The 25,931-nt window shown below is 38.3% G+C and overlaps 1 protein-coding gene across 11 annotated transcripts in view; it reads right to left on the bottom strand.

Moving 5' to 3' along the window:
• The window catches only part of TPK1 (thiamin pyrophosphokinase 1), a 304,538-nt gene that overhangs the window by 140,402 nt on the left and 138,205 nt on the right, over positions 1-25,931 (bottom strand). For all 11 annotated transcript variants that reach the window (XR_003529755.1, XM_027656014.1, XM_027656010.1 and 8 more), the window contains one exon: positions 22,679-22,751. Coding sequence is in view for 8 of the 11 variants with exons in the window: in XM_027656014.1 (XP_027511815.1) it covers positions 22,679-22,751 (73 nt within the window). In the remaining 3 variants the exon portion in view is untranslated. The remainder of the gene's footprint in view (positions 1-22,678; positions 22,752-25,931) is intronic.

Raw genomic sequence — 25,931 nt, 5'->3', positions numbered from 1 at the left:
CTGAATTGTAAATCTGAAGCTCATCCATATGGACATATATGCAGATATGTATAGTCCCCCAAATTCTGAAGTTTTCTGAATATTTGGTTCTTTTCCATCTGGGGTTTGTAGATGATGGTTATGTCTCTACCCTAGTCAATGCTGTGATTGGAAATGGTAGTGGACATAACCAAGCTTTAGTGGGCAACAAAAACATCCTGAAAGCCTCTGGTTTTTTGGTGGGTTTCACAGTCTAAAAAGATCAAAATACTGCCACTGCCCCTGGACGGCCAACTAGCTGGTTCATAGCTAGGTAGGTTTTCCCAGTGACCTAGTTCACAGCAAGGAAGGCTATGCCTGCACTGAGCAGGTCCAGAAGAGCCCTATGAGCCAATTAATGCCTTACTCTTCCACTTAAAAGCCTCTCCCTGCACAGCAGTTTCAAGCAATGGTGAACATTAGTGACTGCCCTTTAACCCATTCTGCTAAAGATTTGTCAGACACTTCTGAAGCGATGAGGACAGTTGAAAAGAAAACTCTTTCTAAACATTTTCCAGGGCTTGATTTCCTGTGAGAAGGTAATATATACACTAATCAGGTGATAAAGCATGGAGATTAAACTAACCTTTTCAGTTATCTTGTCCAGCTTTCTAAAGAAAGAGTTTTTCTCCACTCACTCTCAAATGTTGTGTTTAGTTTGATTAAAAGACTTTTCAGGCTGCAGAGGTTTTGCTTCTTTCCAGCAAAAAAAAATGTACCACACCACAACTGATCCCTCTAGGTATTCTGATATTTCCTAAAGTCTTTTATTCAGCTGTATCCCACCTCACACGTAGGCACTACATAAGTATATCTCCTCAGTCCATGCAATGCCTAGTTACAGTCTCTTTCCCAATCTTCCTTCAAACTCATGTTTCAAAATCCCCAGCATCCAAAGAATACACAAGCAATACATGTGGCATATAGAAAGCAGCTTTTCTCTTCTGACAGAAGGCATTAGAGCTGCTCTCCTTTTATCAGGAACTCATTGTGCTTTTCCTTACATAATGGGATGGCAATCCTGTGCCTGAATTGGACCACAAAAATTATTTAAGAGGCTTTGCTTTTCAAGCTGCAGATCATATTGTAAACATCAGCAGATTACAGTACATTCAGACACTTGATAGTTTTTCCTTATACAAGTGAAAACTGCCTCAACACCTTTTATTCCATATCTGTCTAATTAGTAGTTGTCCACCCATGGCTTCTGGAGACAATGCCCTACTTTTACTATGCATCGCAACCTGCAGTTCTATAATCCACATCCAAAAGACTCACAAAGAAAATGTCTTGAGATCAAGGCACCGAGACAACATTCATCAACTAAAGGTTCAGCCGCTGATGCTGCCATGGGAATCTTGTGTGACCTGAGCAAGCTGTCAGAGCACAGTGTCTAAACTCATGTCTGGGCACTAAATGGTTCCTAGCTTCTTTGTGTGTTAGGTTTTCATTTTGGCCTCTCTCCATCTCAGTCCTGCAAGCGTGCAATAAATTAATACTTCTAGCATGCACTGTGAAAACAAGTGACTAGGCATTCAAGAACCAATCTATAGCACCAGAACCATCATGGTACACACATGTAAAGTAATCATAATCCTAACCAGATAAACAACTGCTTAAGGCAAACACCTCCCTTTTCTCCACAATTTTTGAAGACATAGCCATGCACATTTATCTCTGCTTTTCATATACTAAAATTCTTTAAATACTTTGTTTCTTTACTGTGACTTTTACAGAAAGAAGTTACCATAAAAAGGTAGCAATCGTCATCTCTTCTACACCCCCATTTTATCTATCTTAGAAATTCTTCCTTTAGAAATTCAAAAACTAAGCACTCTACAATTACATGCTGCATCAAGTAAAAATAAAAATACTACAACAGAGGAAGTATGTGACACACTTATTTTTTCATTTGAATGAATCACATTGGAGACATGCAGTGAAAATGGTTTTGCAGTAGAATTAAAGCAAAAGCTGGGGTTTTTAAATAAAATTATATTATTACTAAGTAAAAGAAGACAGTTATGTAACACTTCCTTCTTCATGTAACCTTCATGAACTACTGTTACACTTCTAGACATTTTATGCTGTCTGTACTTTTATACCCTAGATACTTTAACTCTTTTCAACTCTTCTATGCATGCAATGCAAATGAAATTTAAATCAGCAGCTTTCAATCAGACAGTTTTTTGAATGTGACAGTCTAACACCAAAATTGGTATCTGAATGCAGTCTAGTGGAGCGTAAAATACATTTTTTTAATAGATTCACTGGAAAAAAATCTAAACCCACTATGATCAATTCATTCAAATTACAATTAAGCAAGTAAAGGGTTTTGCTAGGTTGTTAGAATGGAAGTGGAAGAGAACCACCACAGATTTAGGCAAGACTATAGCACTAAGAAAAAACTTTGTGTTTGGTATGTTTTGCAAAAGATAGTAACACATCTCTTCTGACAGCAGAGCATTTTCCTTTATTCTTAGCAAGCTCAGCCAAAATTTAGCTAATATTAAAACTCAGATAGTGCTATAGAACCAGACATTTTTATTAACTACTTATTTGTTCTAAATAATTTGTCTGAGAGTGAACAGATCTTATTTTTAAAGGAACCAAGATTATCATGTGCAAGAAGAAAAAGAATCCCTCACTCAAGAAGAATTAGTAGGTCACTGTAAATAACATCTGCACACTTACTGTAAATCATTTTGGTGACAGAAGGTACTGCCATGCAGTCTGATCAACATTACCAATGAAGCACAGCCAATTTTCATATGTTTGTATGACAGATTACTGTTATTAGTCAACATTAAGATGTTTGATGTAGTTGCATAGGGTTTCCATTCCCCAAACTTCTTGTTTTATATTCTCAGAAAAGCATCTCTGCAAAAAATTAAATTGACATGAGAAACAGGGATGAGGGTTTTATTTCACTTGCATCATGTAAAATTCAACTTCAAGCCACATCTTCTCTTAACTTCTTACAGTCTTCAACTCATCTTGAAAATCAAATTCTCATGCCGTATTCTGAGCACCTGCCATCATCACCAGTGCCTGCAACTAGAACTCAATCAACACCTATGCTTTGCATGATGCAACATTGAACTAAGCCCTTCTCCTGCTGAGCTGGAATAACTAAGAGCAAGATCTCCCTTTGCTTCAGGAAAATATGGCAGTTTCTCCAAGTTTTTTTAGCTAACTAGGCACAGTTGCTTTATCCATAGATAACTCCAAAGAGGGCACAGTAATTCTGGTACTGCTCTGTCATTACTCTTATGCCAACATTGATGTAAGGTGCAGATTCTAGTCTGGGGGGACAGGAGACTTTCATGTTCCTTGAAAGACCCACTTAGACCTAAGGGCCAAACAACTATACTTCAAGGAATTCAGCTGTTTCTTTCTGAAGACATGGAAGATTAGAAACAACATACATAAATGGAGAATTTGGAAGGCATTAAGCAGACAATAGTTCCAATACACTGGAAGACATTGCTGCACAGACTTTTATAGGGCTGGCAAAGCAGCGGACATAACCAAGGAAGTCCGAAGGCAGTAAGAGTTCAAAACATTACAGTTGGATTTGCTACCAAGATTTGCATCATTCCATATTCATCTTCCATTTAATTTTTCATGGTATCTCATCTGCTTTGAATAAATAACGAATTATTGCCTCAGATACTTATTTTTACATACCACATTCATCTCAATGGAAGCCCTGCAAGTGCTGCCAATCTCTGTTGTGAACAGCCCATCTCTGAGAAGGCTGATGTACTGCCTGCTTCTCTTACCCAATTTCCTTTTCTTTAAAAGCAGTGAACCAAATAGTTATTTAATACTGAACTCCCCTATCATCCTGAAAATCTCCAGTGACTCAGACAGAAGCAAATGATCTGCATGGATATCCCTGCTGCACCACCCAGCTCTCACTTCTTCCTCTTCTATTCAAAATATTCAATTCTTTGATCCCCCATGTTTCAACTCGCTAACCACTTTCCCAGATTTCTAGATCAGAAGTAGAAATGAAGACAGTATAAACTACAAATTGTTCAGATTTACACTCACATAATTCTTCCCAACAGTAGCCTTTCCTTATTCACTTGAGACCCATTTCTGTTCTTCAAAATTAGTTTCTCTGCCTAAACATTTTGGTCAAAAGCTGCTGCAGACAGGATCCACACTGTGTCAGTGCCTCGGCCCTCCTTTGTTGACAACTACATTACAAAGCAAAACAAAACATCATGCCAATTAAATCCATATCTGCCCCAGCTTCCAGCTGAAAGTGTCCCTCTAGCCACTGTTTTGGGTTTCCCATGTTGCCCCCTCCTGGCCTGATAAGTAACTGGGGTTCCCATCGCCAGCTTGCTCTGTCACCAACAACCGGAGAGTCACTCATCTTCAAAATTAGCTCTGAAATGAGACAATGTTTTTAACACTTGGAAGATGCCACTAACCTCTGGCTTGACATTTGGAGAAACAACTGGATGGAGTAGACTGAGCAAGATGCTGATTAGTACAGTATTGAACGTATACATCACAGTACAAGGAGGGGGAAAGGGAAGAACATATACAGACACACACACTCTACCTGAGCCCTGAGGATCTTCTTTAGTCAGTTTTTCCTAGCGACTGTGAAAGAATATCAGTGTGTGAATTGAATCTTAAGAAGCACTGAATGATGCAAACAAGTGGTAACACTACAGGGAAGGTGAGAGTGCTTGACCAGTCTTGGTAAACCTCTTCAAGAGCCATCCTGTGTTGGAGGGAAGCCAGAGTCTTCACTTGTATGATTGAAGGGAGTACAGTCCCTGTCTGGAACTGCTCTTTTAAAACCAGAGTAGAGGATGGGGGGGGGGGGGAAGGAAGGATGGCAGGGAAGAAAACCTAAACATATGGGGCTCACAGGTACTGTGACACCACAAATAATTACGACATCATACATTTGACTCCTAAAGTGCATGTTGTACAATGAAATCAATAAAGCAAAAGGGATGAGGGAAACAAAGTATTAAGAAACATATGGACATGGATCAATGAGTTAATAAATTGGCCTTGCAATGTTGGACAAAGGATTTTTGCAAGGCATCTCTGATAAACTGAAATGCTAGTGATAATCTGTATTACCCCATTTCCTGTAACTGTGACTTATCCCTAAACTAACATCATCCTTTCCTCTGTTACTGAGATATCTTAGGCCATCCTTCTTCTGTACATAGGTGCAAAATAGCACTGACAAGATTAAATGAAGCACCTGCTTTTAAGTAAGCTATTAGTAACTCTCTGGGGAGGCAGAGGGGAGAATAAACACTCTGTTTGATCCTACCACAACAGTAGCTTTTCTTGCTCAGCAGTATGCTTACAGAGATGGCTTTTCCAGCTGAAAAATTAATCAGAGTAGATTTTATTACTTCTTATACTATAGAGTGATAAAGACAACTAGTGGAATAATTACATTATAATTACATATAGTAACCAATTGTCAAGGGTATGGCATTGCTCTGGAAGTACTTTCAATTCTAAACACTCTGCATTTCTCAGGCAACTGTTAAGGACTTTTCTTTATTGATAATTCCAAACCTATGACTTATCAGCACATGACATGTGAAACCCAAGTGCACAAGCCGTGATCCCTCCATGCTTGCTCCAGGGAGAATTGTTCCAGACACCTTTGTATCATTCTCAAGGTTGGGAGCAACCAAAGTCATGCTGCAGAGGCATTCAGGTCAATCAGGATAAAGACATTGTAGTGGACACCTAATCAACTTGCCCTCAAAGCTGAAAATGAAGTCCGTGCTGGCAGGGGAGGCTGAGAAGAAGAGGAAACAGAACAAAAGGCCAGGCATGGCACTAGAGTCTTGAAGGGAATTTAGCCAGAAGCACTTAGCTTGACAACCTGCAGTTCAGCCAGAAAACAGAGACATCAGACAGACATTTGGTTCTGGAACAAGTACGGAAAGGAAACACTATATATGATTGGGCAGAAATAAAAAGAAAAAAAGGTAAAAATCAAGATTTATTTTGTTGTCACTCTTATCCTCCTTATGACCCTATAAGCAAGTCCCGTCTTAGTTAAGGAAAATTCATACCCTCCTTTTGTACTGTATTTCTACAGTACCTGGAAAAAGGTTAACACAAATTATAGATAGCAATAAAGTATCAATCTCAACTACAGGCTTGTAACCCACATCATAACCACAAACAAGACATTAGATGTAGAAGTTGCTTGGTTATAGAAGGACACAAGAGAGCAGATAAAAATCTGCATCTGTTTACAGCAAAGATGCATCTCCGCTTAATTTTGAGTACAGTCCTTTCAGGATACTTATCCAGACTAATCAGATTAATGCAGCTGTGGACTGTCCTCTATGATGGATTGTCTGAATTCCTTACCTAAAATTTGCATGAAATGTGGTGGCTGGTTTGTCTGGAGGTCAAACAGGAGATTTGATCGGAAAATTTTGTTTCCACTTTTTGTAGCTCAAAGGTACAAAGGTTTGAAGTTCCACTGAAAAGCACACATTCACTGTAGCAGTTGCTCACTTGGATTAGTACATATAGTTAAGTGAAAGGCAAACATCAGCTCTGCAAGTATGAAGATGCTTATTTTCCTTGAAAAAACTAGTGCTATGCCTTAGAACACACATTCCAGCAGTTAGGAAAGTGTAGGACAAATAATAATAATAATAATAAAAATAAAAAAGCATATACTTTAAAATTCTTAGTTTATTGAATATTTAGAAAACAATGCCTAAGATCTGAATCTGTGAATCAGATATATGTTTATGTAAAAATTTAGGATGCATGCTTTTTCTCTATTATTTTTAGCTTTTGCTGTACTCTTTAGAAATCACTAAGACAACCATAGAATGGTTTGGGTTGGAAGGGACCTTAATGATCATTTAGTTTCAACCCCTCTGCCATGGGCAGGGACACCTTCTACTATAGCAGGACACTCAAACCCTCATCCAACCCTGCCTTAAACACTTTCAGGGATGGGGCATCCACAACTTCTCTGGACAACCTATTCCGGTGCCTCACCACCTTCATAGTAAAGAATTTCTTCCTAATATCTAATCTAAACCTGTCCTCTTTCAGTTTAAAGCCATTATATCTTGTCCTAGTAATATTTGACCTTGGAAAACTCTCCCTCTGGAGAGAATCTTTTTATATTTGGTTCTCCAGTGGTCTATCAGTTTTGGGGGAAAAAGTCCTGGAACAGTATTAGTGGTAACAATCAACTTAATTTGCCAATACTGAAGAAGGAACGTTGGTATCAAGATTCAAATTAAGCCCATTCTCATCCCGTATTTTTAAACAAGATTTAATCTATCTATTGTCAAATTTACCAATAAAGTCATTAAAATGAAATACAAGCGCTCTCTGCAACAGATGCAAATCACATCAGGTCACATTAAACTGGCTATTAAAAACATGCAGAAGAAAAATAACCCAATGATTGTAAAATCCAGTTTTGCTTCTGGACTATTTATTATTGTAGACTGAACAGGTTTAAAAAGGAGGCAAACAAAACAATCACCTGCACTATTTCTGTTTAATGATTAGAGTTACAATTTGAAAACCATATGCCTGGATTCTGTTCTTTAGAGTCAACCTGGTTTCACCATGACTTCACGAGAGGAAAGTCCTGCTTATGAAACCTACTTGACTAAGGGGAGCCAGTTGATGTAATCTTTTTAATCTTTTTGGATTTCAGTAAAGCTTTCGATACTGTCTCTCATAGTATCCTTCTGGACAAAATATCCAGCACGCAGCTGGATGAACACATCATATGGTGGGTGAGCAATTGGCTCACAGGTGGAGCACAGAGGGTGATAGTGAATGGGGTAACATCAGACTGGCCACCTGTCACTAGTGGGGGTTCCACAGGGCTCCATCTTAGGCCCTGTGTTCTTCAATATCTTCATAAATGATTTAGACACAAGGCTGGAAGAGCCCCTCAGAGAGACCTTGACAAATTAGAGGGCTGGGCAATCACCAACCATATGAAGTTCAACAAGGGAAAGTGCTGGATTCTGCAGCTGGAATGGGGCAACCCTGGATGTCTGTTCAGACTGGGGAATGAGATGCTGGAAAGCAGTGCCATGGAAAAGGACCTGGGGGTCCTGGTCAATGGTAAGTTGAATATGAGTCAGCAGTGCCCTGGCAGCCGTCAGGGCCAACCATGTCCTGGGGGGCATCAGGCAAAGCATCACCAGCCGGTCGAGAGAGGAGATTGTCCCACTCTGCTCTGCACTGGGGCAGCCTCACCCGGAATATTGTGTGCAGTTTTGGGCGCTGCAATATAAGACAAATATTAAGCTCTTAGAGAGCATCCAAAGGAGGACAACAAAGATGGTGAAGGGCCTTGAGGGGAAACCGTATGAGGAGTGGCTGAGGTCACTTGGTCTGTTCAACCTGGAGAAAAGGAGACTGAGGGGAAACCTCATTGCAGTCTACAACTTCCTCATGAGGGGAAGAGGAGGGGCAGTCACTGATCTCTTCTCTCTGGTGACCAGTGACAGGACCCGAGGGAATGGCCTGAAGTTGTGTCAGGGAAGTTTAGGTTTGATATTAGAAAAAGTTTCTTCACCTAGAGGGTGGTTGGGCACTGGAACAGGCTCCCCAGGGAAGTGGTCACAGCACCAAGCCTGACAGAGTTCAAGTGTTTGGATGATACTCTGAGGCACATGGTGTGACTCTTGGGATGGTCCTGTGCAGGGCTAAGGGTTGGACTCAATGATTCTTTTTGGGTCCCTTCTAGTTCAGTATATTCTGTGATTCTGTGAAGGTCACAGAAGCATCTAAACGGATCATCCAAAAAAACCCCCCAAAATTATCTACTAAAAGCAAGGTTTTTTCTCAGTAGGTCATCAAGACAAGTTCAACCCAGAAAACAGTTCTGTTGTTATTCTTAAATGACACATTTATCTTCCCAGACAACTCTGTCTAAATGCTTCTAATCAGTTTATTAATTTTACACATCTTTTTATTCTTCTAGAAAATGGTGAATGATTTTCTCAGTTTTTGTTTTTTCCTTTTTTTTTTAATAATCAAGCTGCGCTCAGATGGAAATTGAAATCAAAATAAAATGCACACAACCACTATTTCCCATTTTGAAAAGCAGTTAAAGATTTTAGTTAAAATCTAGGACAGGTAGGATTCTCCTGTCTCATCAATGACACTCCAGTGTCATCAATGGAACATGTCATGAACACGTCAATACTTCTCACAAATTTTCTAGCATCCATTTAAAACTACTTCTGCCCCAGCTACAATCTTCTGGAAGGCTCAATCCTCCAATGGATAACAGCACACTTATAATTTGCAGCTTGATTTTATTTGAAAGGATCTTAAATCAAGACTACTTTTAATCTTCTCCAGTCGTCTTGTTTAGGCATTTATGTATTTACTTTACTTTAATTTCATTAGGCTAAACAATATGAGCTCTTTTAGCCTTTTCTCCTAAAAGAGGCTGTTGGGCCCCCTGCTCATTTTAGCAGGTAGTTTTTGAGCCTGCTTCAGAACAGGTTCATGTTTTCTGGAGATGGATTATCAGAGATGTATGTGGTGTTCCAGAGGCAGCATCAAAACCTTCTACAGGGGCACTGAGAGAGATCTTGCTGCTGGCTGTGAATCTTTCCTTCATCGGGGAATCATCTTTGCTCCTGCTGATGTCATATTGTGAAATGACATGTCCAGTGTCATTAAGTCTATCTCTTCTCCTGCACATGCGACTGTGAGCCTGAGCTCTGTGTGATATGTGGAAACTGAGTCTCCTAACCCAGCTTTTATGTCCAAACTAGGATGCTAACAGGAGGTTTAGCAGGTTTATCATCCAGTGTGTAGCTGTCACCTTCTCATAACAGCAATTTTCACTGCCATGTTCTCCTTCCCATTAGCCAGTGTGTTTTTCCCAATTTCCACCCTGTCCTCTCTCCCAACACTTAAGACAGGTTTTGTTTTGCCATGGACTGTTATCTTCAATAACCCAGCTGTCCTCGTGGGTCAGTTTGACTGCTTCATTTTTCTGCATTTTCTAGGTAACTAAAGAACTCATTACTACAAGTGGAGCTGACAGAAGAGAGCTCTAACTCACTGCACATTTTGTACTTCAAAACAGTATTTTTGCTGATCAGTCCCCCTCCTCTTCCATGCTTCACACGTACTCTTAATTTCCCTTCTGAGTTCACATGGTTATATCTGAAGTCTTTCTTGTCTATCTTTCACTTTTTGTTTACAAATCAGTTACAGGCAACAGTTTTTAAGACAAAAGAGGTGGGAATTTGCCTTCTCTTTATTTAGTGCATAAGCTCCAACACAGATGGCTTTCTGTTCTCAATTTCTCAAGGCACGTCCTTTTTGAAATGCAATTAAATAAGATTTATAAATAAACCCCAAAATTGGAGTGGAGTACAGACCTCACAGACTTTTCATTCATCTCCACAGTTTACAAGTCAACTTCCGATCATTCTCTCCAAAGTAATTTTTGGCCTCCAAAGGTACCAGAAATGCTTTACTGTCTATCAGAACAACACTGAAAATAGCACAACTTCTCATTTCTTCAGAGACTGTATGCTGAAATATTATCTGCCATCCACCAGTCAGGTATACTTGGGTTTTACCATTTAAATAGCATTTCTTCCCTCATGCCTCATGACTGTAATTTCACATTACCTTCCTTTATATAATGTAATATTTCTATTTAATCCTTGCCTGTTACTTTGCCATATTTCCAGTAAATCTGTAAAAATCTATCTGCATACCAATAACAATTGGCTTAGTACTTCTGTTTTGCTGCCAGTTTTCTTTTACAATAGTCAACAAAGCATTTCAATTACTCCTTGCTGACCTTATCCAGTTTTCTAGCTGGGTTACGTATATTGACCAACTCCCACTCCAATCCACATTGTATCATACTTCCCTCTGTTCTATGCTCTAATCCCCAATTTGTGTTTTTATCCTCTACTAAACAAAGCTATTTTATATGCTACAGAGACATAAATATGCTACAGAGACCCAAATAAACTTAGCTAACCCCATTTTGCATTTAAAAATTAACTGATTTACTGGACACATGGTTGAACTCAGTATCTAGAGATAACGTTGATCGTTTCTCATCACCAAGCCCTTCCGCACTTTAGGAGCGGTACTTCTCATCATCTCATACCTCATTTTTATTCATACACTGAAAGAGAAAATAAACCATTCTACTTTTTTTCAAACCTAAGCATTGAACTGAAGTCAAATTACTACAATAAAATATAATAAAAAAATCTCTGACTCTATGGTAATCCCCTACCAAAAGCTTCTTTAGCTTACTCTAGCTTGAAATTCTTGAACTAGTAGGGTAGCCAATTCTGTCTGTTCTCCTTACTTTCAGCAGTTCATATTTTAAAATCCTTCTTTATTTACTTTGCATGATTTTAAACCAAACTGAGGAATTAATTAAAATAGTGCCACATTGTTCACTTTAATTAGGTCTACTTTTTAAGATAAATGTATGAATTTAGTGAAATATAAATCCCGTGGTTTCATCTTTCAAATCAGGTTGGTTTGTTTTAAATTTGTGATAGTAACACAAAAAGTAGCTGCTAAATATTTATTAACCACTGAAAGGCAGGTAGAGGACACTATATGTTTCTAAATCGGATACTCACAGAAGTGTCTGACAAGTAGACTTCAAAAACTATCTTATCTGCCAACACAGCAACTGGAAGAGACCTCCTGTCTCATCACGCTTGCTGCTTGCAGTCCTAATTAACTACGTTCTAAACACCCTTCCACTGAATCATCAAAGACCAGAAATGGGCTCCCTGCACTCAGGCACATTTGGGGTTGAAATGTCTGGGATTTTATAGCCTCATCAATATCACTTTCAAGGACATGTGGCCATTTAGAAAGCATGTCTGTGTACTGTTCCACACATTATTACACAAATACGTTTAATGAATGCATTTTTGAAGATGCAGTTTCAAAGTCTGACTCTCCCACTATGTTTTAATTCAGATTTCTGGGTCCAACCATAATGCCCTTACTTTGCTCATACCTCAGACAAAACTCTCAGCAAGAAAGGCTCAGGAGCAGTCATTTTAAACTAGTGAGTCATTGGAAGTAGCGAGGAAAGAAATAGCTAGGAGAGTGGGATGGCTTGCAGCTGGAACAAATAAATCATCTATTATCAGATAACAGGATTGGCAGCCACTGGCCCTTATAGTACCTTTTGTGCAACTTCTTTGAAAGTGAATTTAACTAAAGGAGAGACAGTGTAAACATCAGTAATATGACTAGGGGACAGTTCATCTTTACAGAATTTACATCTTTTTACAGAATTTATCAAACCATATCAGATTTACCCTAACCCTTCAAAGCATCTTGAGTTTTCCACAAAAAATACATCACATAAGTGCTAAGTAGTGCTCCCTAAGGGACCTTAAACTTTTTATACTATTTCCTTTCCAAATCTAACCACTCATTGTACACTGATGCCTGTCTCCTGCTCCACCACACTCTCCTCCTGTCACAGGGAATTTTGACCTATTCTACAGCATCTATAAGCTGTCAATCCATACTTACATTTTTCACACTATATAGAACCAAGTTCAAGAAGATCTTGTCAAAAAAACATCAAATGCAACTACTCTCTCTTTCCCACATCAATTTATTTCTCTACCTATGCATCTACTCACACTTCAGGTCTGTGAGGCACTTAGGCATATTATCAACACACAAAAACATTACACAGGGCTGTCCTCTATTCTCTACAGGAAGGCAAAATCAATGGAGAATCACTGACTTTCACTCTTAACGCTATGTAATCTCCATTTTGCCCCCTTTCAAAATCCTGAAAGCCTCACCATTTGTCATAGCCTTAAATAAGCGGAAAAGTTTTCAAATTCATCACTTACTTCCTTTTATTAACTCTAAGAGGTGAATTGAGGTATTATCACGGCTTTTGGCCTTCTCTCTGCAGATGGCTGCCACGGGGAGGACCCATCTTGAGAGTCCTGTCACAATCAGCAGAACTGCCACTGACTTGGATGGGAACAGCAGTTCACACCAGGACACCGGCCAGCCATGGCTCCTGCAGACGTGCTGCACAGCATGACACTTTCTTTGGAAGCCTGGTGCCAAGGACTACAATCAACACTTCATCACAGACTGCAGTCAATCGGAACAAAACAGTTATTTCTGATGAAAAAGTGTTCAGAAGACTTTCCCACGAAGGAGAAAGGTTGGTTTACATTTAAGGCACTGAAACTCCAAAGGTTTGCAACCAGAAGGGTGCTCTTCTACAGAAGGGGAGCAAAGCAGAAAGAAACTGAGTCTGGCCACAGCCAGCTATTTCGGTGCACTGAGGGTGGCACAAGGGCTGAAGCATGCAGAGCAGTTTAAACTTGGTAATAAAGGAAAGGCATGTGCTTGAATCCATAACTGCCTGGGGAGAGGAGGAGCTGGTTTGTCCAAACACTCAAAAAATTACAAAAAATATTTGAAAACTTATCCCTACCCCTGTCCAAGATCAAGTCAAACATATTTTTATTCTGGAATCTGTGTGAGTTGATTCCATTGTTGTTGATAAAAAAAGTCCCTTGCAACACCCTGCCCCTCAAACCAAATTATACTTGCTCAAGGTCTAGTGGGAGCAGAACTGTTTTGGAATTGTAAGGGAGCTTTTAAGACGGAAAAACACTTAAAGGAGTGACAGACCCCCAACACTGTCTCTTTTACCTTATGAGTGAGAGAATAAAATGGAAGTTGAAGTGTGGTATTGACAGTTTCCTCCCCCCATATGGCCCACTTCTAGTCTGGGATGAACTGAAGATATCAAGAACGCAACCTCATTAAAGAAAAGATTTTTTTTAACCACTCTAGAGACCTTCCTCACATTCAGCTGTGAAACAACTGTCAATGCCAGATCAAAAATGCACCTCTGCAGGTATATTAGGTAATATGAGTACACTTATTTGCTCCAAAAACGTGCAATAAATACAGGATACAGAGCACATTCTGACACTAGTGTGCTCCACTACTGTACCTGTTAATATTTCCACTGGGAAATGTATCTTAAAGTCCCAAGAAATACAACCATATTTGATTTGAAGACAGAATGGAGGCAAAGGCTGACATTTAATGTCTCAGAAGTACTTTTGAGGTAGGATCCAAACACATCTCTAGTGGATGCTTGGACACATTATACATTACAGGAGCAACTGCTGAAGAATTTTGACAAAATAGTCTTAACACCTGTAAATTTACTGTAAATATATTCAAACTTCCATTGTAGTTAGTTATGTTTTATTAATTAAGTTTCCTCCTGCTATATGCAAATGCAACTTTTACCATCTTGCCCTATTTCTTAGTGTAGCTATAAAAACAAACCTTGTATTTTTCATGCTTTTGACTAACTCAAAATTGAACTAATAAAAATAACTACCTGTGCTCCAGAAGCTTCACTTGAACTTTTCTGTCAGACTCTACCCCTCTCTTGGTTTATAAATAACCTTACGCTTCCATGATTCAGTTAATTAACACAGGTAAGTTCAAATTTGGCAACTTCAGCTCATACCTTGTTTCACAGCAAAGCTACAAAAGCATTTAACTCTTCTACCTGAAAAACACACATAATTTTCTCTCTTTTCTATTTGTTGACTTGTAGAACACTTTTTTGTGAACACAAACAGAACAAATCCAACCTTATTCCATCTGGATTGTCGTCCTTGAGGTTTTGCAATTGTATTTCTGTAAGTGAAGTGTAAGCACCACAAGAGCAACGTTATGGTAAGTTAAGACATACTGTCTCTATATCATGTATCCCAATTTATTGTGCCTTTTAAAGTTCATAGGTGTCAAAGTGAAGAAGTGAAGGTTATGGTGGCCTTGGTGGATCTGCCTCTGGAGTCTGGAGGGTAAGGAGAATGATCCTGAGTAGTCCACAGGCTCCTTTTAAAGCAAGGGAACTCACTCACCAAAATTCTTGCTGCAGGTCTCTGAAAGCATGTTGGAAGCACTCCTCCTCATCCTCTCCTGCTTGAGCCCACCCGTAAACCTTCCTACTTTGAAACGAACAACAGATTGCATCTTTTCACTCTGCTGCTGAAATGAGAGCTGCCTGCTATTTGACAAGATGCACAATAGAATCATTTGTACAGGCTGACAAGCTGCTTCTCAAAATACTTGAAAATTGTAGCATCAGGATTTTGGGGATCTTTTTCTTGGTTAACGATCAGGTTTGTGTACCAGTTGCTGGCCAGAGCTGTGCTTTGGCTAGCTCATGAGCTGCTGCACAACAGAATCAAGCTCATAAATTCCACCGGGCATTTGAACCGAAATGAGTGCGCAGCTATGTTTGATGAGCCGTGAGGTTGTGGGTTAGGCAGCTTCGTTGGATACTGTTCTAATTAGAGGTCCATAGGCAAGGGCACTGAGCCCTGTGCTTTGGGAACAAATTTCTCTTATATTCTCCAAAAAGAAAAGATGGATGTATAAATCCTGCTTACATCTAAAAGGATGTATCATCTGAGTCTTTAACCACTAGTACCATATCAAAGTTATCTCTTTTGTGTGAAGAGGCTTAATCACAAAATAACTGTTCAATTTCCTTCTCCAGATTAAGCTGTCATTGTTTAAAACTCCTTTTTTGTTCCTTGCATTGGAAATGAAGCTAATTCAATGCCTTTCTATTTTTTTAAACCTTTCTGTTATTTTCTCCATCACAGGCTGACAGACCAGAGTAATGACTTCTTTCAGAGATTAACATCAGATTAAATTTTTTAAAACTCTTGAAAGTAACTCAAATGTCTAATGCAATATAGATTCTAGCCTTTCCCTTCCTCGGGCCATAACCAATGGAAAGGAGAAATAAATCTTATACTGCAACATAATATTAAACTGAAATTGGATGCAAGACTAAAATACCACCAGCATAATTTTTGTTATATGGTGCACTGTTTTCTTGCATATTCTATATTCAAGCAGTTGAGCCTCAGCTCAACTTTTGTGAGAAGAAAGCAAGAAACTGCAAATTGTCATTTCAAACCTAAGTAAAAGAAAGACAAACCACCTCTAATAAAAGTTTGATCTCTTAATTTCTAAATATTGTCTCCAAAAGCTACATTACAAGCAGCAAAACACTGCAAAGGAAAATAGAGTAGCACTTTTTTTAAGGAATGAGAACTTGATCAAATTGCATTCACAAACTTGCTAGATAAATTAAGGACTGACTCAGGCCCTAATAAACATACAGAGTAGCTCTCAATGACCTCAAAACTCTCAGAATCTCAATGATATTATATTGATCCTACAACACATAGGTCTTAGCTGCTTCTTCAGGTTCAAAAGGAGTGATGCGCAACTCCCAGATATGAAGAACACATATTGCTTAGAAAGATGCAGGCCTGTATAACTGAATTTGTTTTGATTTGTGCTTTCTCTGCCTCCCTGTCCCCGCAAATCTCATCTGCATTTAAACAGATAAATTGTTTTCTGTAAACTGCTACCTTAGTGAAAGTGTAAAGAGTGATCTTAGAAACGGACAGAGATTTTTTGGGGGTTGTTTGTCCTGGAGTCCTTTGCATTAAGGAAGGTTCTTTTCAACAGGACATCATATAGACATTATACATACATTAACACAGCAGGACACAAAACATCTGTACAGGTTGTACATAATTTTAGGCCATAAGTTTGATGGCATATGTTTGATTGACATAGTTGTGCATACACCCCTACATACCTACAGGAATGTTAGACACAATCATGTTAATACAATCAGAACAACAGTGAAAAGGTGTTTCAAGTATGTTTATCCACTCTTTATCACAATACAAAAATTCAGGAGACTCAAATGTAACTATCAAAAGTCAAGTGCAAAACCAAAATAACATCCAAAAGACAGATTATAATTCACTGTAAACAATTAAAGTGGGAAACATATTGCCAAGGGTTTTTTTTGTGGATGCTTGCAGCCTTTTTTTTTGTTTGTTTTTTTGTGGATACTTGCAGTATCTTCTACATATTTTGAAGAAAAGTGAGTAGATGAATTTTGGGGAAAATTAAATCAATCTATGAAGCTATTGAACACAAAAATACCACCTCTGACTTAGGAAATCTTTAAGCTGTACATTACAGAGAGATGGAAAAGTGTATCAAAGAAGCCCCACTGTGTATACACATACTTTCAAAGGTATTCTGTACTGGCCCAGCTGAGACCAGACACTGGCTGAATGAACCTTTGGTCTGACCTAGTATGACTGTCTGTCACGTTCACCTTAACAAATGTGCCACCAAGCACAGATTCTCTTACAAATTCATGACATATCTGGAACACTGTGATATTACTTTCATTTAGCATGAATAAGAAATCATATAACCAGATTCACCTAGACAAGTCACTTGGAAACACAGTCTTGACAAGACCTCTGATGTACTATTCAAGATGGAACCATTTATGAAAGCTACTGTTGAATAATTACGTGACTAAGGCATACAGAAAGCTTCCAGTCTAAAATCCGAAATTGCATACAGTCATATACAGTTTGAACTGTTAATAACAGGACTATCCCAACCCTATAAATCATCTTGACTTGATGATTTTATCTGTATTAAGACACTGAGGCTCTTTCAATGAATGTACCTCAGTAGAAAAAGATTACAACTTTGATCTAAGTCCGGGTGGCACTGGGCACCCTTAACACATGAGAAGCTGAACTGAGGTAGGCATAGCACTTTTTATGCTTGTCAGAGGTATCTACAGCAGGACACACAGAGCAAGGGACTGCTTGAAAGCTAAAGTGGGGAATGTCAAGCAGAAGTAATCAGTCCAATAGCAAGACTGAACTGTTTCAGATCCACCTGCACAATTTTTGCAGCTCCTTCTGAAACTTTAAAACCTCTCACAAAGGAATCAGGGCCTAAAATGAAACATATTTTTCTTAGAAAACTATTCAATGTAACAAGAATGCTCTAAACGAGTTGAACGTTTTAATATCTGAAGTCCCAACCTATATTAAAAATTAGTTTTAGGAAAACATACTAACATTCAGGGATAAAAGATAAATATGTCGCGAAAAACTCAATGGTTTTGTATGTCTTAAATTATAATAATAAAACTGAGATGAATCAATTAATATTGGGATTTCACAAAATTATTTAAAAGTTTGGCTTCGGAAAGCAAGCAGGGAACATGGCATTAAAACATGCAGGTTAGCAAGAAAGTGTAGAAGTTAGAGAGACATATGAGCAATATATCAGTGCTACAAATACATTTTGTAAATCTAATTATAAATGCATCATCACAGAACAAAAAGACAATACTCACACCATACCTATTAAGCACTTCTACAGCCCTGATAAACATTACACCCTGGAAATGGAAAAGGGAAAGTGCTATAGCTGCAGAACCGCCTGCAAAAATAAGCAGCTCTATGGGACTTGAAAAGAGAATAGGAAAAAAACTGGATTTGTAAATAAGTTTACAGCATTTAATTACAGATCTGAAGTAAAGCCTACTAAGTCTACAGAAGCCTTTCAAAGCACATGAAGTTTACCTAGCAGAAAAGCCAAACTGGATTTTTAATAAATAGCATAATCTGGATTTCAAAGGGCACTGGATTCAACCTTCTGCTTCTAGGCATAAGTACAGATTTGGTATAATTTTAGATAATGTCTTTGGTCTCAAAACTTCAGAAACAGAACATTGTTTGAGGCATAACAATACAAATGGCTGCCTTAACTTCAAAGTAATGTTTGAAAGGTTTCAATAATAGAAACATTCAGCTAAAGCAAGAAACAGATGAAACTGCAATGACAGAAATATCACCACAAATCCTCCCTGCTTTGTACAGTGTCATTTCCAAAGCGCTTCAGACTGTACAGAGAAAGATTGCCAGTGCATCTATTATGGGATCATATGAACATGTGTATTTATCATGAAAGTACAAAACCTCTTCTCAATATCTATTTTAACAATAACAGAAAATACACAGAATAACGAATATTGAATTGTTATTCTTTATCCTTCATTTATAGTGCAATATGATTTTAAAAGGAAATTTTAAATACGACATTTAATTTCCGGTTGTGGTGCAGTTTTATCCAGTTTTAACATTACTTAACTCTGAGAAATGGGGGAAATAATCACTAATCTTTTAATATAAAGAATAAAAGACTACAAGCATATCCTTGACAAGTCAATGAGGTAAAACTAAGACCACAGAAAATAAAAAGTAAAGCTCAATAACCTCTGATGTATGCTTACTTATTCTCTCCCAGAAGGACAACATATCCAACTCATCACTTACACATTCCACTAGTAAGTCTATTACACAGTTACTTTCCATCACAGTACTTTTGCCTTTAATCTCTTAACTAAATATGGCACACCACACCTAACAGAGATAAAATGGATTTATTTGCTTCATGTTTATGAACTTTATTTAAATAAGGTTCCCCTATACAATGGTGATTGTCCTCCTAAAGGGAAAATGGAAACACTTGTCATGTAATCCTTGCTCAAGCCACACGAGAGGAAGTGGCTTAAAGATATCCCTAGTAAAACTCAAGGAATAATGTTTCCTGTAGTGGCATATACTGCTCTTGCTTTCATCACTTCAATGAGGTAGAAAGCCTTCTAAGTCCAGGAGCAACCTCCTGGCATGAAGCTGGTGTGATGGAGAGTCAGGTTGTTACAGTTTTGTGATGATGATACAACTGCCTATAGACAATGCTTCACAGAACCATAATTAGTTTCACACACTGAGTTTAATGCTTTCTGCTTCTTACTCAGCACTACACTCGTCTGTCTTTGACCAAAACATTTGCATATGATTATGTTTTCTAACTCAGTAATTAATGTCCAGAAGCTTTTCTGTGAAAAAGTAACTCCTCTTAGCAGTGGCATGCTATCATCAGATAGATAAAAAAAAGCCATGATGTATCAATTTCTGCCCATAGAGGTAGCTTTTATAAAAAAATAAAAACAATTGATAAAAGAGAACGCTTGAAACAATACAGTAAAATTCTCTAATGATAGTGGTTTACCTTGTCTCTGGGTGTAATCTGCCTGTCAGTAAGGAAGGATGGTATGGGAAGCTACCCTAACTCACAACATGCTGCTACTTCCCTAATGTCAATAGTACTGCATTTATCTACTCACCTGAAGTTCTCTCGCAGCCTGTTTTAAGTATCCCTAATACATTTTGGGTCATGAACACATACAGCGTTTCCAAAAGACAGTGACTTTGGAAATTGTCTGGACTACAGAGAGTGCTTTAATGAACAAGATGTTTTACAATAGAAGAAACATACAACTTTCTTCAAATTCTGTGTTTTATTATATTTTTTGCTCAAGATATCCTTAGACACTCACCTGTATCTATCATTCTAATTTTCTGACCATGGAAAATTAATTAAAAAATGCAAAAACATTATTTTTCTTTCCATGTATACACAATATTAAAATCCTAAAGTCTAACTGCATTGTATGAGGACCCCAGGCAAAGATTTTGTAGATTAGATTATTCTGTTCATTACACCTTTACAATCCTGATGAATTACTGCGTTCTTTACAGGCTATCAGCTCAGCACTTGCACGGATGTATTAACTCTGTATGAAGCAGAATTGTTCACTATGTGTTCATAGAGAAGATGCAACCTGCATATCAACAGTAAATTGCAACTGAGTTGACAAAAGGGATGCTATGGCCAGAAAAGTAATAACTGTGAAAAAGTGTAATATCCATTTACCTTAGCTTATCCCTTTACATACTCTACTGTATTCTTCCATCTTCTACCTTTTCCATCTCCTCCCTCTCTCTGTTGAATGATCCTTTACTTGCATTCTTTGGCAGGACTAACCTACCTACCACCATGCTGTTTATTTAAGCATTAATCATAGAATCACAGAATGGTCTGGGTTGGAAGGGACCTTAAAGAACATCCAGTTCCAACATTTCTGCCATGGGTAGAGACACCTTTCACTAGAGCAGGTTGTTTAGAGCTCCATCCAGCCTGGCTTTAAACACTTCAGGGATGGGGCATCCACAACTTCTCTGGGCAGCCTGTTTCAGTGCTTCACTATCCTCATAGTAAAGAATTTCTTCCTCCTACCCAATCTAAATCTACTTTCTTTCACTTTGAAGCCATTCTCCCTTGTTCTATCACTACATGCTCTTGTAAAAAGTCCTCTCCAGTTTTTTCGTAGGCTCCCTTCAGGTACTTGGAAGGCCACAATTAGGTCACACTGAAGCCTTCTCTTTTCCAGGCTGAACAACTCCAATTCTCTCAGCTTTTCCTCATAGGAGAGGGGCTCCACCCCTCTAATCATCTTGGTGACCCTCCTCTGGATTTGGTCCAACAGGTCTATGTCCTTCCAGGTCAATGAGGACCCCAGAGCTGGACACAGCACTCCAGGTGGGCTCTCACCAGAGTGGAGTAGAGGGGCAGAATCCCCTCTCTTGACCTGCTGGCCACTCTGCTTTTGATGCAGCCCAGGACACAACTGACTTTCTGGACTGCATTGCCAGCTCATGTTCAGCTTCCAATCCACCAGCACCCCCAAGTCCTTCTCAGCAGGGCTGCTCTTGATGTGTTCATCCCCCAGCCTATATTGATACCGTTGGTTGCCCACGACCACACCAAACAGAGCAGTGGTTTTTGTGGTTTCTGTATTCATTAACAGATCACGAATTTCCAGCCTGTAATGAATAGCATTAACCCCAAACTTTTTATTTTCTCTTCCATAGCTGTAATTTAAAGATTCACAAGCATTTTTCTTGAGCTGTTCTCCTAATACGAACTGCCATCACACACTTCTTCCTTCTAAAAAATGGGGTAGAACACGGAAACAAAATTCTACAGTGTTCAGAGAGGGACTAAAACCCACCCAGCTCCACACACTCCTCCAGCCCACCCCTCACAGTCTGAAACCTTTTTTCTAACCATTCATTAGGAAAGATTTCAGGCAAATTTCATTTTCACACATTCAATAGCAGCAGACTAAATCAACTAGCTCACAAGGATGAAACACTTACTCCTCTTGCAAGTGCAGCCTGCTGCAAAGGTAAGCAAAGTGAGTTTACATTTATGTTGCTCACTGGAAACATGGTGGCTACACTGGAAATAAATTAACATATGCAGGAATTTATCCAATAACACATTAAGGAGGGCACTGCAGATGTAATTCAGTGCTTCAGTGGGTGAGGAAAGAGACAGATGTCTCCATCTGCAGCTTTCCTCGAAACAGGTAAAGTCATATCATACAAATAACAAACAGAGAAACTCTCTCTAGAATGTCTGTAGGTGCCAGCCAGGTGGGAATTATGACAAGTTAATCTTTATTCCTTTGTATCTCACCATGCAAAAGAAGTCAGATTTTTCAGGAAGTTTTATCCTAGTCTCTCATTACTGTAATCTCTAGCAACATACAATCTATTTCCTCACCTCATGCTATGAAAAGTCACCCTACACAGGCAGTACTGCACCTCCTGTGTTTACTTTAAGCATTAGTACAGTGCCACACGAAGCTTAACCTCTGGGCTTGTAAGGTGCTTCACAACTGCAGCCCTAAAGAAACCAATGAAGCCAGAATTACTTAATGACCAACGCGGGCACTAATGGGTTGGATCTCACAATGCTCTATCACACAAAAATTCATCAGAGAGATTTAATTTACCTTGACCTTGTAGAACTCCTTGACTTCAGGCTGAATGGAATCAAAATCACCACTGATGTAATCAGGTAAGAAGCTGAAAGAAAAGCAACGAGCAGTGAAATGAAAAATTAATCCATCTTATTACATTTAATATTTATTTTCTCAAGAGTACTAAGGGGTACAAGCATTAATCTCTTAGGAGTTCCTTAAAAGCATGTTAAAACAAGAGGTGATATGAAGCAATACAAAATAAGGTAAGACAAAACATAAAACTGGTAAATCTATTATCCCTTCTTTGTTGAGGGAACTACACATCTCTTATACCTCTCTAGGTCAGTAAGGCAAGACTTGTATCTGTCCGGTTTTAGAAAGACAACTTTCAAATATTTTTCAGATGTATCACTCAGTTAGCAAAGTATTTGACATAGCATATCAGAGTGCTATCCATCAAGCTTCAGAGAATGTTATTTGTCAGAAGATTATGATGACGATGATGCTTCAACAGCTGGTGTGCCATAAATGTTTCAAGGATTTGTATTTTAGTTGTTAGTGATGTCATCTCATTTCTACTCTTCTAGATTATTAAAAATACTCTCAAAATATAGAAGCCAAATGCTCAGTGATTTTTAACTCATATCTTCAATGTACAAAATGTGTATGAACTCCATTTCAACTCCTTACCATCACTCAGACAGTTATATTGCTGCAAAGCACATGGAAATAATTTTGTGATATTTATCTCAAGTTGCTTCTTGTAGTCTTTAAATTGCAGAATGCTTTAAGATATTTATTGTATAAATTCTTATCAAATTCATAATGAAACTTAAACTCTGCAACAGAAAGAACAGTTTAAGAATATTATTTGAAAAAAACCAACAAACAAACAAAAAAAAAAACCCAAACAAACCAACCAAAAAAACCAAAACCCCAGCACAGAAATACAGCTTTCCACCTTGCACAATTCCTTTAGATTTAAGAAGCAGCTAAGAAGACGGGTGAGAGTGTTGCCAATGTTTCAACTGAGTTCAAGGCTGAACTGAGTTTTGAAATTAAAGCTGTGATTTTGGTTAATTCCAAGACTACCATGCTTTATGAGGTGTATAACAGTTCGTCAGCAAATTAGTTTCCAGCTAAAACTAAGCTTAGATGAATTGAGCGAAGTATACTGGGACATATTTTTCTGCTTCATGATTTTAGAAGAATGCTGAAGGGTCTACAAAGTCTCATTATTGGTAAAACCTATAAAAAAATCTCATGTTCTGGCAAAGATTTCAAAGGAGACGCGTGGTCACTGGCCACCATTTTGTTTGAAAACTGAAAGCTGCTTCAGCTGAAGCTGGTAAGTACAATTGCTGTGAGTTAGGTCATGTGCAACTATGGCATTTCAAATTCACTGCTCTCTACTCTTACTAAGGCTGTTATAAAAGGATATATTCTGAAACTAATCCCTTCAGAAGTGATGCTCCCATGCTTGCAGTGGTGGGAAGGGCAGTCCCTTCTGCAATGGGTTTTTTTGAGGACACAAAAATCAAGCAGGAGAAATGCAAATGCTTCAGTGCTCTGTTTCATATGCCCCAGACAGAACGGTTCAAAACTAGCAAAAGCTAACCAGAAAATTAGGTTTGCTCCTTCATTGTAAGACTTTTTTAATGTACAAAATATACCACATTTTCAAAAATTAAATTTTTAATTGCTGCCTTTTTACCTTTCCATGGGTTTCCTAATGAAATATTTACTGAATACAACAAGCCTAAAAATTTGCAGGTACTCTCTTTCAATTTGTTATTTTCTAATTATTTCTTCCTGATTGAAGCAGAGCCATTAAAAGTAAACTCACTCTAGGCATTTCAGTGGTGGCCCTGAATGCAAGCTCTGGAGATTTTCCAGCAGGCTGGGCAGGAAGAACAAGCAGCCAGTTGTCATGGAAAGCCAACTTGGTACGACATACACATCCACTGATGAAAAAGCCATTTCTCTTACTGAAGTGCTATACATAATTCCAAAAGTGTCTTTGTCTTTTTTTTTCTTTTTTTTTCCCTCTACAGCAGCTATAGATCATGGTGCTTTTAAATAATCAACCCCTTCTCCTGAGTGCTTCAAGAGGTATAAGTGGGAGCAGAATTAGTCAAAAAATATATCTTCTCAGAATCAAATACTTCTGCACAGCTTTTGTTCTCATCCAAAGTAAATAATTTCCACGAAAAAAAGCTAGCTGAAGTTGTGTTTAAATTTTTACAGGCAGAAGAACAAGAATTTTGGTTGTATCTCCCATAGGCTCTGCCAGAGGTCCTGGCTGCACTGCCTGAACATGTCTCCTCTGTCAGGAAGCACTGTGTGTCCATTTTCAAAACACCCTCTCTAAATTGTTCACTTGGAACAACCACAAAACCAGAAATTACTAAAGGGAATAAGGAATTGTAGATAGGAACTTCAAAATTTCAAAAAGTCTAGGCCTCACAGTAATGATTATGAAGAGAAGAATTCTTTCTTCTCTTCTCCTCCCTTTTAAAAACACTAGAAACAAGGAAAGTTCAGAAAGTCATGCCTGATGAATTAAAAAAAATGAGTAAATCCACTTTATCTTCAGAGGGAGGATGGTTGCTCTTTGTAGCTCACTGACTATGAAAACCAATAAAAAGCAAGGCAACACTCAGTATAAAGTCAAAGACTGCATTTGAGACAGTCCTTTTTGAGTTCTGTGGAACAAATTGCCTGATCCAGGTGAGCAGAATTGAGTCAAGGCTCTTCTCCAATTAACACAAGTGAAGAAGAGTCATTGTGTGAAGAGACGTCCTTGATTGACTACCCTCATAGAAGATTAGCACCAGCTGATATAGAAAAAGGGGAAATAGTTGAGAGAGAGATATATGGAAAAAAAAATGCTACTAAAGTAACTCATGTATGTTTTGTAATAATTGTTTTTTTACTTGTTTGTTTTCATATAGTTTTTTATTTACTCCTGAGTACAGACTAGTGCAGGAGAACAGGCTTGGAAGATTCACACATCAAGCTTACTACTATGTGAGTGGAACAAATTATCTCAGGAAAAAAGTAACAAGAACAAGAAAGGTCCATGAAATTTAAAACAGCTGCCCTTATTTAAAGTACAGATTAAAAACAGGTATTATATTAGTCTAACCCATGTTTCCCTACCCTCTGACCTCAAATTCATGAATAATTCTTATTCTGTTGCATAACTGTATTGAAGATTACATATTTCAGTGACACATATGGCACACATCCTTTAGTGAAGGACTAACTTTTTTGCCCATGA

The sequence above is a fragment of the Corapipo altera genome, unplaced genomic scaffold (genome assembly GCF_003945725.1).
Source record: "Corapipo altera isolate COAL_440 unplaced genomic scaffold, ASM394572v1 59, whole genome shotgun sequence".
NCBI lineage: Eukaryota > Metazoa > Chordata > Aves > Passeriformes > Pipridae > Corapipo > Corapipo altera.
This window is presented reverse-complemented; position numbering and strand designations above follow the sequence as displayed.